Below are 16,383 nucleotides of genomic sequence, written 5' to 3' on the forward strand. Positions count from 1 at the left end.
TTTGGGATGAATGTGAACGCTGACTGCACCCCAGGTCTCCTCACCTACATCAGTACCTCACTTTACTAACACCCTTGTGGCTGAAGAACATAAATATCCATAAACACACTCCAAAATCTGGTGAAACATCTTCCCAGAAGATGGGATGGAATTAGAGGAGCAAATTGAGACTAAATGTGGAATGTGATGCTCAGAAATCACATACGATACTTATTACCAGGTGACCCAATACTTTTGGCAATATAGTGTACCTCCAAATTACGCCCAAATTTGACTCAGTGTCAGTACTTTACTCCATTAGCTAGTTATATATCTGTAGATAATACTGCACGGATAATTGAGGCTGTAAAAAACTTTCAATTACAGGGTTCTTGCTGCCACGGTTGAGTGTGCTCCTCTGGAAATCTTTGACCCTTGACCTGGAAGTGCTCATTTATGTCACACAGATATTTCACTTCCAAGGACTATGAGGACACAGTACAAGAATGGAAAAAAATAGCTGTTCAGTATTTTCTTGTAGGCTTATTTATAAACCGTGCAATGGCTTGTTTTGGATTACAGTACTAATATTAGAAATATCACATACTCTGGTAATCCAAAGTACAAGAACTGTTGATGTTTTATTAAGTCATACTGCAAATACATTTTACTCCAAGTACCAAGTTATGACATTATAACTTACATTTCAGCTGCATAAAGAATCATTTCCATATCATATCCAGTAAAGTCTAAGAGAAACAGAATTTGGATCCGAAATGGGATCGACAGAGCGATGAGAAAAGTAGGCAGGAGTACAAGGAGTTGCTGCAGCAGGTGAGGAGGGATGTGGACTATGATGTTTGCGGATGATATTGTGATTTGTGGTGAAAGTAGGGAGCAGGTGGAGAAGAGCCTGTAGAGCTGAAGGTATGCACTGGAGAGAAAGACAGAGTACATGTGTGTGAATGAAAGGGAGGGGAGTGGAGGGGTGCGGTTGCAGGGAGAAAAGTTGGAGAAGGTGGAGGAGTTCAGGTACCTGGGGTCAACCAGGTGCCACCAGGAAGGAGGAAAAGAGGAAGACCAAGGAGGAGGTTTATGTATATGGTGAGGAAAGACATGCAGGTAGTTGGGTTTAAAGAGGCAGATGTAGAGTAAAGAGGGGTATGGAGAATGGATGATCCGCTGTGGTGCCCCCTAATGGAAGCAGCCAAAATAAGAAGAATATCCAGTAAAGTCTAAAAGTATAAAAGCACTAGTGAAAATTTCGCATTTGCAATCATTTCTCATTTAATACAATTTTCATTGCAAATTATATTATAAATATGATACTGTATCGTTTTTAAGATTTATAATCACACTCTTGATATCACCCAAATGAGGATGGTTTCCATTTTGAGTCTGGTTCCTTTCAAGGTTTCTTCCTCCTACCATTTAAAAGAGTTTTTTCTTACCACACTCGCCCCAGACTTGCTCACCAGGGATACATTCACATAATGTAATTCCTATGTATTCCCTGTGTATATAAACACACTTGGTAATAAACCTATTTTTGATTCTGATAATTCACTTAAATGTTTATTTGTTCTATAATTGATCATTGTGAAAAGTGCTTCATAAATAAACTTGAACACCAATCCAGGCAAAAATTTGAACTTGAATTTTTACATGAAGAGCTTCTCTATATTTGGATAACAGGCTGCTACAGTTTTAATTTATCTGAGTGTTGTCTCAGCAAACTAATTTCAATAGAACGAAATCTGACCTTTAGTACAAAGCAGATATAATTAATTCCAAAATTTAGTTGTAAAAATGTATGTGATGAAGTTATAACAGTTTTTCTCAGTTGCGTTGGAATGTTTCTCAGATAATAATTAAATTCTGAAAACTACTTGTTCAACCTCCACATCATGGAGTCAGTTGTGCACATTCTAAAAGTTTTTCGCTGCTTTGGTCAAATTGTGAACGCTTTTATACATTCTTTTAATGGATTGTGTACTGCTGTTTCCTACATTACCATTTGTTTATGTTCATGTTGATCGAAATATATTATACTGGTTTCTAAACCCCCAAAACATCTCAGCATCAGTTCATTGCACAAGTCATTGAATGTAAAAATGGTTTAATCAGTTGTAATAATGTGTCAAGCTTAAATATCTATTGAACGTTTTTGTAAATGTGTCTTGAATTGATGAATTGTGCAGTTGAATCTTGAATGTCACTAATGAAGGCGAGTGAACGGCATCAGATCATCAACTAGTTCTCTAAAACAGGTCAAAGGTGAATCTCGTGAACCTTCGATTAGCGATAAAACACAGAATTAAAATTTCTGAAAATGGATGAACAACATTACAGTTTACTCTACACATTAAAGTACAGTAAAAGTGTGAATCTTACAATCAATATAAATCAAATATGCAATCTTAAATATGCTGAAATTCATAGATGTACCTCAGAAGAAATTCAGAATCATGTATTTTCTATCATTGTAACCTAAAACATCAGAAAATACTAAAACTGACAACACGACTAAACATTGTGATGATCGTGTTAAAAAACAGTGTTGGGCAGTAACGAATACTGTAACATGTTACTTTTAAAAATAAAGTATCTCCATTACCGTTACCGTATGGTGCGTTACCCGTTACTTTTTTAAATGAATGAATTTGGGCTGAAGTGTAGCCTTCAGTCTAACCTGTTTACAGCAGAGACGCATTGTAGGATTGGAGGATGAACCACTGTAAACACGAAGAAGACGCACTCTGGGCGTGTCTCCGTTTATTCAGGTCTGTGCGGCAGTAACGGCGAGTCGAGGCGAGAGCAAGACGAGTTTCTCAAAGTGGAAATATGCTCATTATTTCACTTTAGTTGAGCATAAAGACAAAAACTTTTAAGTCAAATGTAAGCTGTGTCTTTCTGGTTCGAAGGTCGTGTCTACTGCGATAAACAGCAACTCCAATCTGTTGAAGCTCCTCCAGGAACTCCATGCTAGATAAAATAGTGTTTAAAAATTATTGTGTGTTTAAGTCAGTTTTGTGTTTGTATAGACCATAACTCATAAAAGGGCATTAATGGGAACATTAAAGAAGGTTCTTTAAAAAAGTAACTAAAAAGTTACTTTTAACAGTAACGCATTACTTTGTAGTGTAAGTAATCAACAAATTAACTAAGTTACTTTTTGAATAAAGTAACGAGTAACTGTAACTAGTTACTATTTTTTGTAACTAGCACAACACTGGTGAACAATGACAAAAGGACTTTTTCATTCTGATGGTAATGAGATGTTCATTGACATAAATACTTACATTTGAGAGATGAACTGAGGATTTTGAGAAAAGTACAGGCTTTTCAAGAAATACAATTTTTTTTCAGAAATGCACTTACTGGTTTGCAAATATTAAGGAGGATCGATAAAGGCTCCAAATCAATTTAAAAAACATTGTAAGTTTGTTGTAATGTTTAATAATGTATTGGAATGTACAGTTATGTAGTTTTTTGTACATTTTTGTAATGTAATGTACACTTTTAAAGTGTGTTGTAACGTTTTGTAGAGTATTGTAATGTTGTAAAGCTCTTTGTTGTAAAGTTTTGTAGTGTATTGTTATATTGTGCAATTTGTTGTAAAACATTTGCGGAGTATTGTGATGCCTTAAAGCTCCTTGTTGTAAAGTTTTGCAGTGTTTTGTAATATTGTAAAATTGTGCAGGTCTAAAGTTTTGCAGTGTATTGCAATGAAAGTTAATCTGTTTGTTGTAAAGTTATGTAATCTATTGTAAATTTTAAAAGTTTGTTGTGAAGTTTTGTAGTGTATTGAAGTGTTGTAATGTTCTGTATTTTTTTTGTAAAGTTTTGTATTGTAAATTGTTCAATTATGGAGTTTGTTGTAAAGTTTAGTAGTCTAATGTAAAGTTACAGAGTTGGTCGGTACATTTCGTTGTGTATTGTTATATTAAAAAAATTGTGCAGTTTTAGTAACATTCTGCAGTATATTGTAATATTGTGTAATTATCTAAGCTTGTTGTAAATGTAAAGTTATAGAGTCTGTTGTACAGTTAAATACAGACATAACGGTAGTACAGAATCAAGAATATTAACTATTAAAGATATTGAACAAAACTGTGTTGAATACGATTGAACATTGTAAATTTTTTCTATGATCATATTGTGTTTTCAAAATCATGCATTCTATAAAAGTATAAAAAAAATGTTAAGCAGAAAGAAATTTTTTATCCAATTCAATGCATCTTTTTGTTAAAGAAATGAATCATCATTCCATTCATCACTCCATTCTACTAACAATGCAGAGATTTTCCTGCTGTTTCTTGCTTGACAGTGTGTGTCTCCCCGAGGTCAGTCGCTTCATTGCTGCATTTGAGTGACAGAAATCCTATGCGCATCACTGACACGGAAAATGGCCCACGTCAGGCATCGAGTTATTGACTCTCACTCAGGATGGGTGCAGTGGAGTGGCCTGGAGGTTAAGTGATTTCAATCAAGCTGAGGCACAGTGTCAGTCAGTCGTAAACACAAATGCAGAGGGGGTGTTCGAACATACCGGAGAGACAGAGAGAGACAGAGAGACAAAAAAGTAAGAGAAAGAGACAGACATTATGTAATGTCTCTCACTCTGTCTTGTGATTTTTTATTTCATTCATTTATCTTAAGTTTTAAGCTGTTTGTACTTTGGTTAGTTTTTTGCCAGTGTCTACATAGCAAAGTAACTCATTCAGTTCACTGCTGATTACCGAGCCGTCTCTCTTCCATATTTTATGTGTTTCTGGTTTTGATCTCATTCTCTTTACCAGTTTTTCATTCTTGCCTCACCTGGTTTATTGTTATTTGCCGACCAACTCACGCCTGTCCCACGTTCCTGACTCTGCTCTGCTATTTTAAAATTCAATTCCTGTTTTATTAAAACATTCGCTGCACTCTTTCCAGTACTTTCTTCTGCTATTGTGCATTCTGTGCATTACATGACCGAGAGAAACGAAGAGCCCATAGTTTTAGCACAACATCAGGCAGAATGCTAAACCAATCTAACCAGAAAAAAACAGAGAGGATTACTTTAAAACCCATTTATATAAATCATTATAAGAAACTTAAAGAATGGTTGATAAAGATCTTATGCTGAATTATAATGAATCCTAAAACATAATCTACGAGGCAAAACTTTATAACAGAAAAACAGACTAGAAAAAAGTAAAGCTTTTGCTCCAAATAAATAAATAACTGCACAAGTTAAAAAAAAAAAAAAAAAAGTTTACAACATATTGGAAGAAAATTCTGCAACTTTACAGCACACAACTTTAGTCTTAAAAAAATTACACGTAGATCAATTATATCACAATGATTACATTCAAATTCCACCAGTAAAACATTACAATATTACAGCATACAAACATTTCTAATTATCATAAGTTATGTTTTGTAAAGTTCAATTTTTTTGTGTGTAGATTTTTGGGTTTTTTGTGATGTTGTAAAATGTTGTAGTTTGTTACAGTGTTTAAAAAGGTCCGTAGTTTGTAGTGAAATTTTTTAGTTTGTTGCCTGCAGTTTGTCGTAAGGTTTAAAGATCTGTATTTGGTTGTAAAGTTGAGCAATATTAGATGTTTTATATATTAAGTATAAAGCATATATAATACAGAATGTATTTTATATTAAGGATATATATATATATTTTAATTCCTAATTTTGATTAAGAAAAAGTGTCAAATTTACACTCTGTTAAATATATGAAATTAATATAATGCCTTGTGAATGTATTATAACATGGCATAGATGTGCATACAGTAGATAATTAACTGTTTTAATAATGATTCCGGATTAAAAACATACACCATTTTAATGATTTTAGATGTAAAATTTATATTGTAAAATAATATATTAATATATTATTATAGCCTTGAGCCCCTGTGGGTTAAGGGCTCTCTGACCCACCATCAAGTGCTGTATAATGCCTGACCCCAGCTTTTTTTTTATCATTTATATATATATATATAGAGAGAGAGAGAGAGAGAGAGAGAGAGACAGAGAGAGAGAGAGAGAGAGAGAGAGAGAAAATGTATAAATGAGCTGTTACTATAGAAACAATAAAAATATTAAAATTAGTGGATTTATATAAACCTATAAATTGCTGCTGCACTACTGTCAGAGCTGCTGTTATAGATAATTAATTAACCAGCCAGAATCTGGAAAGTATCAGCACAGTGGTAAAGTCAAGTATAAAAAAAAAACTTTTCCAACAAGTTAGCAAATTACAACCGAAAAGAGAAAATGATTAAATGTTGCAGGTTGTAGCTTCAAATGACTTTTCACTCGCTTCTGAAGCGCAGCAGAGTGTAAATTAGGAGTGTATAAATAAAGAATCACTTGTGCACCACAGACACACAGAGGAAGGCTCTTGTGGTGCTAAATGAGTCTAAATGACTTCCTCTGTGCAAGAAATCATCTTTTTCGGTGGCGCTGATTAGACTGACACGTTTTCAGCCAGCTGTCTCAGACAAAACCCAACACATAAAGACACTGCAATGTCCTGACGCTTCCTACACACATCGTAATCACACAGCTCGCTTGGTCAGCACTGCTCTCTTTTAGGTCAGGGTCAGGCAATAACACAGACCATATACTGTACAAGTGAGAGGAGTAAAACGAGGGGCGAAGAAATGAAGCGAGGAGGAGAAATGGAGATGAAGGAGAAAGACATCACGGTCAATAATTAGATCCATTAAAGGCATCACTCTTACAGCTCATTAGCTCTTACTCATTAGTCAATGTGATATTGCGCACACACACACACACACACACACACACACACACACACACACACACACACACACACACACACACACACACACACACACCATCAAAAATTGTTTCACAACCTCAAAAAAGTTAAGAAGCTCTCTCACTTGACTTATGCTACAGGCTGCTATCTACAATCTAGCCAATTTATATTATTTCTTTAGCTCAAAAATCACACAAAAGGCTTGAAACTAGCATGAAAAAGACAAATAGGGACACATTTTTCTTTATTCCCTCAGCCTTTGCATGGGAAACAAGGTCACACCGTGGTGCACACACATTTTTAATATACAGAAATTAACAATCTGCTATATTTTCACTGTATTAAAGTAAAAGATCTCGTTCCAACTGTCTGCAGAAAGATTTCATTATGTTTACTTATTATTGAAGAAAACTCTTTGCAGCCGGTGCAGTGTTTCTTACAAGTGTGATTTAGTACAAAAAAAAAAAAATGATACCTTGTCATTATATGTCATATATGACAGACTTTAGCTCCACAATGGGGCATCATTGTACCAGCCCTAATGGACCCCTGTTAAAATTTGTTGCAGTTCCTGGTTTTGACCACTAGGTGAAGTAATAATAAGGCCATGAACTTATAAGACCTGCAAACATCTTGTTTCATTGGACTAATTATCTCAACACTGAAGTAAATTTTTATTATTATTGTTAGAATGTCTAGTTAAAATGTTTAAGTTGTTGCACTTCTGAAATGTTCACATATTGGAGAAATTCTAACAGAAATATAATGTATTTCATGATTTACAATTTATGATTATACAATTTATTAAATAATTTCTGGTTGCAGAATTTTAAGTTCTTTCAGTAACAGTATTTAAATTTCTTCCTGTTTGTTGGTAATAAAATATAGCTAATTTTTATTTTTTTTTATCTAGGCTTATTTTTTTTTCGCCCCAATATCTGCTTGTTGTAAGGCAGACACTGTTTAGTGGAATGAACTGGAGTTCTTTAGAGGATGGTTATTCAAGGACAGGACAACAAGCTGCCAAAGTTTTAGAGCAAATTTTGTCGAGAGTTCTGGATTTAGTTAAATATGCAATTCATTCATTAGTTCAATGAGACCCAAACCTCAAATATTACTTAGGAATTATTATATTTAGTAGGTTATTCAGTAATATATATGTTTGGTAGAAATGTCTTACTAACCTACTAAATATATATTTATTAATACAATTAAATATATTGATTAATAAAAAATTCTCCACATCCTGGTCAGGGAGCTGTCCATTTAAATCTCACTGGCCAATGAGAGTAAAGCACTGGTAAGCCCCACCCCCAGAAGGGGTAACGTAAAAACCAGGTAAATTAAAAAACCCCTCATTTGTGTGTGTGTGTGTGTGTGTGTGTGTGTGTGTGTGTGTGTGTGTGTGTGTGTGTGTGTGTGTGTGTGTGTGAGTGTAAGAGAGAGATTAATAAGATAAAACGTATATTTGTGTGCCGACTGTGTGATATGTTCTATATGGTCTAAAAGTATTGGGACACCAGACATTTCTAGCCATATGTGTTTCTTCCCCAAACCTGTACCACAAAGTTGGAGCCACACAATTGTTGCTGTAATGCACTAAATGGTTTGGCTCCCATGTATCTATCCAGTCTCTTAACACGCTACAATCCGTCACGCTCCCTGAGATCTCAAAACTCTGGGCTTCTAGTAGTTCCTAGAAGAGCAAAGTCCACTAAAGGCGGTAGAGCATTTTCACATTTAGCTCCTAAACTCTGGAATAGTCTTCCTGACAGTGTTCGGGGTTCAGATACACTCTCCCAGTTTAAGTGTAGATTAAAAACATATCTTTTTAGCAAAGCCTACACATAACACACATTACACACATCACATCACAACCTTGTGTTCCAGAATATATGATTACATGCACATTATCAACTTGTGCTGTTAATATCATGAACAGCAGCTACGCTAATTCCTCTCCACTGCTTCTCTTTCTCTCCCCATCCCGAGGCTTCCTGAGGTTTGGCCAGCTCCAGTCACGTCCCACCTCGTGAAGATTATGGACCTATGGATGATCATGGAGAAGTAGATGCCGAGTGTTTAAAGGCCCTGGCATGGAGAAGCTGATGCTGGATCTATGATGATCACAAATTGTTCTGTATTGTTGAAAGATTTATGACCAAACTTTTGATGTCACCCATATGAGGATGGGTTCCCCTTTGAGTCTGGTTCCTCTCAAGGTTTCTTCCTCATATCATCTAAGGGAGTTTTTCCTTGCCACTGTCGCCACGGCTGCTCATCAGGGACAAACGCACACCATTCACCTTCACTGTTGTTTTCTGTAAAGCTGCTTTGAGACAATGTCTGTTGTGAAAAGCGCTATACAAATAAACTTGACTTGACTTGACTTGACTTGTAATGTGTAACACTTCAACTAGGAGACCCAAACCTGTTCCATCATGTGCACAAAGCCAGCTCCATGAAGATTTGGTTTACATGGGATGGGGTGGAAGATCTCCTGCTATAGAGCTCCAACCTTATCGAACATGATGAATGTGGACACTGCTGAATGAATCTTGCACAAATCTGCACAAGCATTTTAGATATACAGATATTCCATATGCGTAATGAGTAACACGTCATTGCTGCTCCTCCTTGTTGCATATCCATTCTATTTAGTAGCATGGTAATAAATTAGCCAGACTTATTTCCTTTCGAGTCTCTCTGTACACGGTCGATGTCGGTACGGCTTTTGGGAGACCATAGCAATTCAATTTAAGTGTGAGATGTGCCTTTGGAGGCTGGGGAGCATTTCTGAGTGACAGAAGCTTCTCTTTAGGGGTCCACGGAGACCTCATAAATGCTCCGGGAGCCGACCTCTAATCTGTCAGCTGTGTGTGAATCATTCTCTTTACACTACAGGGAAAGGGCCATACCGTTTCAGTGTCACTCTTTTTCCCTTTCTTACACGTCTTTTGTCTCATGATATAAATGTTCACCTTATTAATTTACCGCTAAAGCTAACTCTTACTCTATCCAACATTTTGTGCAGTTCCTTACGAGAAGCATCCACGCATACACACACAGGGTGGAAGCAGGAACACAACACAACCATTTAAAAAAAAAATTCAATAAAAAAAAAATATGGACAAAAGTTTGTGGACACGTGATCATAAGATTTCAATGTCCTTTTTGAACATCCCATTTCACATGCAGTTCCCACTTCCCGTTATAAATACCCCATACCTTCTGGGAAGATGTTGCACTAAATGTTGTGGAGATTTGTACAAATGAATTCATCTAGTAGGGTGTTTGTAAAGTCAGGTACTAATGTAGGCGAGGAGGCCTGGGATGCAGTCAACATGAAAAATTCATCCCTAAGGTGATCAATAGGGTTGAGGTCAGAGCTCGATAGCAGGAGATCTTCCAATCCATCCCAATGTAAAGCATATCTTCATGCTGGAACAGGTTTGGGTCTCTTAGTGTAAGTGAAGGATATGTTGCCACATCCAAAACATTCTATATAATTGGGTGCAACTAACTTTGTGGGAACAGTTTGGGGAAGAACCACAGATGGCTGGAAAAGTCCGGTGTCCCAATACTTTTGCAGATATAGTGTATGTAAGGATTCATTTATCATGTACTTTAGATAACTTTAAATCTGACTGCTATTATTGAGGCGAAATGGCAGAAGAATGTGGACCTTTTGATACAATGTAGATGTACATGTGGAGGTATTTGATTGTTTAGTTCTATTGTAATACACCATTTCCACATTTCTACATTTAATCTACCAATAAAATAATAGGATTTTGACTTGACCAAAGGAAATGAGTTCTCACTTTGATTATCAGCACGATATCCACTTCTGTCTCATCGCCCGAGCTAAATGTTCCTCACTGTGTCTATACACGACTCCTGCCATCACCTCTTCACTTCACTTATCCATGCTCACACTAACATTAGATCAGATATAACGGCTGATGGATTCACTCACGTCTGTTCTGTTGACTTCATTTCTTTGCATTAATGTCTTTTATTAGGTCATTTTTTTTTTTACTTTCTTTTTAAAACTCTTTCTGTCCAAGTTTTCTTCTCAGGTTTGGAAATGAAATGATGATGCAGCTGCAACAGTGAGCCTTACTGCATGTCTGCATGTCACGTCCCATCAACACTGTTACAATCTGAGGTTTGAGATGATAATGCTCTTTACAGAAGATATTAAAATAAGATATATTGAAAAAACAGTCTAGGTCAGAACCTTATGGTGAAAATGTCTTATTCTTCTTATTTCGGTTTATAATGCATCTATATATCACTCTGTCCTCTTCATCTGCCTCTTTCTCAACAACCACCTGCATGTCTTCCCTCACCACATCCATAAACCTCCTCCTTTGGCTTCCTTTTTTTTTCTCCTGCTCTGAACCTCACCCCAAAAGAACCCTATTTACTAACACCATTGTAGCTGAATAAGTACAAATCTCCACAAGCATCCTCCAAAATCTTGTGGAACATCTTCCCAGAAGAGTGAAAGTTATTATAACAGTAAATGGGGAATAAATATCATGTCTGGCTCAACATCTCTCATCTTTTTAATAATGTTTTCTGCATCTGAGAAGAACCCAGATTGCAGTATTAGTGTTGTGCAGTGATCGAGATCAGACCTGTATTGTAGTGCTTGGTGCAGTATCTGAGATCCGACTTGTCCTTCAGGATGAACTGAGGAAGCGTGAGTCCTTCAGCCACTTGCACTGGGCCGTTCTCCTGCCACTCGAAAATCAGATCGTTCATTGTGTAGCCGACTGCGAAGACAAGACAGAACAGAAGATGGGCACGGTACTACTGCAGGACTCACATTTACAGCATTTGGGAGAATATCCAGAGCAGTTTTCACATTCATACAACCGAGCAGTTGAGGGTTAAAGGCCTCGCTCAAGGGCCCAGCAGAGGCAGCTTACTGGTGATGAGATTTGAACTCATGACCTTCGGATCAGAAGTCCACCATCTTACCCACTAAGCAAACCCTTCCACTCTGTTGTAAAGTAGAACTGGGATTCATTGGGATTCAATACTGGAAAAAATATTGATAATTTTTTTATTACAATTTTTTTATTTCTTGATTAAAAGAGCAAAGTGGAATCCAATGTACAAAAAGTATTGGGACACTTGACATTTCCTGGTTCTTCTGCAACTGTTACCACCAAGTTGAAGGCACACAATTGTACAGGATGCGGTAGCAAAACATTTTGCGTTCCCTTGAACTCAGAAACCTTTTTCAGCATGACAATGTGCAAAAAAATAGCTCCATAAAATCTGCTTTACATGGTTTGGAGAGAAAGAGCTCTGATCTCGTCCCTACTGAACACCTTCAAAATGAATGTGAATGGTGAGTGCACCCCAGGTCTCCTCACCACACCTACAGTCCTGGCTGCTATATATATACACATTAGACTAGACTTTGGAGTGTTCATCTTCTTGGGTACATTTTCTTAGAAGAGTGAATAGAAATATTAGAGCAAATTGGGACTAAATGTAGAATGCAATCGCTGCTCAAAAAAACACATCCCATACCAGGTATGACCAGGTGTCCGCAAACTTTTGCCAATTTAATGTATACGCATGGGTCAATTCAATTCCATAATCATGACCAGCATCATAATGCAGCCTCAATATACTGGCAGCACATCAAAGCTTTATTTATCCAAACTTTATTTGAATATTTATCTTTCCATTTGTATCTCATCTAATCTTTCTCCCTGCATTTTTATGCCACACTACGTGCTTCTCGCCCGAATCACCAGAAGACTCCCTGCATAATAAAACAGCTCAAGGCCCAGAAATGAAGACGAATCGTGTCTCCGAGCCCTAAATTGTGTCATCGCAAATACCCCCAAGGCTAAACTGCAGTGGAATGGAGCTGGGTGTAAAGAAATGTTTAAATAAATCATGGCTGATGTAATTAGAAAGAATCCTGACGTTCTTTATTTAGCTCCGGCACCCATTTCGACGCTCGTCTGATGGGGGGATTGAGGGGGCTGAGTAGAAAGATGAAGAAATACTTTGCATAAGTGCTTTTCTCTCGAGCACGTCCACATTGTGCGCTTATATTTGATTCCACATTTCAGGAGGAGGAAACACATTCATATTTCACATCCAGGTGTTTAATATGAAATTAATGAAATGAAAGTATAATAAATATCTGACAAGCTTGGAAATAAATGTGACATACTGTATACGTCTGCTTTTGTTTTGTGAGGCCAGGTTTGCTTTACACTAGAATATTTAAGGAATAATACACATGGGGTTCGCGGTTTTTGGAAAATAATCAGTAGCAGTATGATGCATTTGATGAAGCTACTGTTACCACCATCAGTGGTTCAGTAGTTAAGTCTCTGGGTTAATGGTCATAAAGCCAGGGGTTCAAGCCCCAGCACAGCCAAGCTGCCATTCTTGGAGTGTTGAGCCCCTCTGGGTTAAGGGCTCTCTGACCCACCGTCAAGTGCTGTATTATGTCTGACCCCAGCTTTTTTTTATCATTTATATATATATATATATATATATATATATATATATATATATATATATATATATATATATATATATATATATATATATATATATATATATATATATATATACAGTGAGGAAAATAAGTATTTGAACACGCTGCTATTTTGCAAGTTCTCCCACTTAGAAATCATGGAGGGTCTAAAATTGTCATCGTAGGTGCATGTCCACTGTGAGAGACATAATCTAAAAAAAAAAATCCAGAAATCACAATATATGATTTTTAAACTATTTATTTGTATGATACAGCTGAAAATAAGTATTTGAACACCTGTCTATCAGCTAGAATTTTGACCCTCAAAGACCTGTTAGTCTGCCTTTAAAATGTCCACCTCCACTACATTTATTATCCTAAATTAGATGCACCTGTTTGAGGTCGTTAGCTGCATAAAGACACCTGTCCACCCCATACAATCAGTAAGAATCCAACTACTAACATGGCCAAGACCAAAGAGCTGTCCAAAGACACTAGAGACAAAATTGTACACCTCCACAAGGCTGGAAAGGGCTACGGGGAAATTGCCAAGCAGCTTGGTGAAAAAAGGTCCACTGTTGGAGCAATCATTAGAAAATGGAAGAAGCTAAACATGACTGTCCATCTCCCTCGGACTGGGGCTCCATGCAAGATCTCACCTCATGGGGTCTCAATGATCCTAAGGAAGGTGAGAAATCAGCCCAGAACTTCACGGGAGGAGCTGGTCAATGACCTGAAAAGAGCTGGGACCACCGTTTCCAAGGTTACTGTTGGTAATACACTAAGACGTCATGGTTTGAAATCATGCATGGCAAGGAAGGTTCCCCTGCTTAAACCAGCACATGTCCAGGCACGTCTTAAGTTTGCCAATGACCATTTGGATGATCCAGAGGAGTCATGGGAGAAAGTCATGTGGTCAGATGAGACCAAAATAGAACTTTTGGGTCATAATTCCACTAAACGTGTTTGGAGGAAGAAGAATGATGAGTACCATCCCAAGAACACCATCCCTACTGTAAAGCATTGGGGTGGTAGCATCATGCTTTGGGGGTGTTTTTCTGCACATGGGACAGGGCGACTGCACTGTATTAAAGAGAGGACCGGGGCCTTGTATTGCGAGATTTTGGGGAACAACCTCCTTCCCTCAGTTAGAGCACTGAAGATGGGTCGAGGCTGGGTCTTCCAACATGACAATGACCCGAAGCACACAGCCAGGATACCCAAGGAGTGGCTCTGTAAGAAGCATATCAAGGTTCTGGCGTGGCCTAGCCAGTCTCCAGACCTAAACCCAATAGAGAATCTTTGGAGGGAGCTCAAACTCAGTGTTTCTCAGCGACAGTCCAGAAACCTGACTGATCTAGAGAAGATCTGTGTGGAGGAGTGGGCCAAAATCCCTCCTGCAGTGTGTGCAAACCTGGTGAAAAACTACAGGAAACGTTTGACCTCTGTAATTGCAAACAAAGGCTACTGTACCAAATATTAACATTGACTTTCTCAGGTGTTCAAATACTTAATTGCAGCTGTATCATACAAACAAATAGTTTAAAAATCATATATTGTGATTTCTGGATTTTTTTTTTAGATTATGTCTCTCACAGTGGACATGCACCTACGATGACAATTTCAGACCCCTCCATGATTTCTAAGTGGGAGAACTTGCAAAATATCAGAGTGTTCAAATACTTATTTTCCTCACTGTATATGCCCATTTTTCCTGCTTCGAACACTTCAACTTTGACGACAAAGTGTTCACTTGCTGGTAGCAAGTGAATCCTCATCCTCAGCATTCTTCTACTGATATACCCCACGTCCCTCCTCTGCACATGTCCAAACCATCTCAATTGCACTTCTCTCACTTTGTCCCCAAAACGTCCTACATGCGCCGTCCCTCTAATAAACTCATTTCTAATCCTGTCCATCGTCGTCACTCCCAACGAAAACCTCAACATCTTCAGCTCTGCCACCTCCAGCTCCACCTCCTGTCTTTTACTCAATGCCACTGTCTCTAATCCATACAACATCTCAGGTCTCACCACAGAACTATAAACTTTCCCTTTCACTCTCACAGATATTCTTCTATCACAAATCACTCCTGCTATCACTCTTCTCCACCCACTCCACCCTGCCTGCACTCTTTTCTTCACTTCTCTAACACACTCTCCATTACTTTGCACTGTTGACCCCAGGTACTGAACTCCTCCACCTTCTCCATCTCTTCTCCATGCAACCGCACCACTCCACTGCCCTCCCTCTCATTCACACACATGTGCTCTGTCTTACTCCTACTGACTTTCATTCCCCTGCTCTCCAGCGTGTACCTCTCCAGGATCTTCTCTAAAACATTCACAGCAATATTTTGTCTTCACATTCTTTCACATTCACATATGTTGAGTTTAGTTTTACTAATAATAAGCATACATTTGCATAAAGTATCCATATTGGACCCAGCAAGCAGACGGAAAAGAGGAAGCACAAACAGGAGTTTGATGGATGTAGTGAGGGAGGACATGCAGGTGGTTGGTTTCAGTGAGGTTCGAGAGAGGAGAGTGGTATGAAGACGGATGACTTTACATGGTTTGGAGTGGAAGATCTCCTACTACAGAGCTCTGACCTCAACCCTGTTGAACACCTTTTGGATGAATGTGAACATTTGAATGAATGTTGACTGCACTCTTTTTCACTTGTATGAATTATGAATGTGACAAATAAGCAATCTTGAAAACTAATATCACATACTTTTACCCGACTCTGAGTTTGAACTAAACGAGATTAACTGTTAATTCCAGCCTCATGCAGCCAGTCAGTGGAGTTATGTAATGAATCCGGCCTGAGTAGCGCGATTCCTTTTAATTCAGCCAGGATGAGCCGTCACGTCATGCATTAGGCTGCACTAAAATACATCGGGATGCAGACAGATCCTCAGTGACAGCAGTCTTCGGTTAAAAGCCCTTGTCACTGAACGCAGTGATGGTCCTGGTTGAGATCGAATGAATAATTGCCGTGCGACGCCGCAGCCTCCTGTGAGGAAATGAGCACTCAGCGTGATATACTGCATACTTCCTCTACTGAGGTTACTAAACTTCTACTTTTACACAGGAGA

General features: G+C 37.9%; 1 protein-coding gene across 2 annotated transcripts in view; it reads right to left on the reverse strand.

Annotated features, from left to right (window-relative positions):
- glra3 (glycine receptor, alpha 3) overlaps positions 1-16,383 on the reverse strand; it is an 87,528-nt gene that overhangs the window by 23,598 nt on the left and 47,547 nt on the right. For both annotated transcript variants that reach the window (XM_083538768.1, XM_083538769.1), the window contains exon 6: positions 11,407-11,544. In XM_083538768.1, the coding sequence (XP_083394894.1) occupies positions 11,407-11,544 (138 nt within the window). The remainder of the gene's footprint in view (positions 1-11,406; positions 11,545-16,383) is intronic.

The sequence above is a fragment of the Silurus aristotelis genome (genome assembly GCF_946808225.1).
Source record: "Silurus aristotelis genome assembly, chromosome: 4".
In the NCBI taxonomy this organism is placed as follows: domain Eukaryota; kingdom Metazoa; phylum Chordata; class Actinopteri; order Siluriformes; family Siluridae; genus Silurus; species Silurus aristotelis.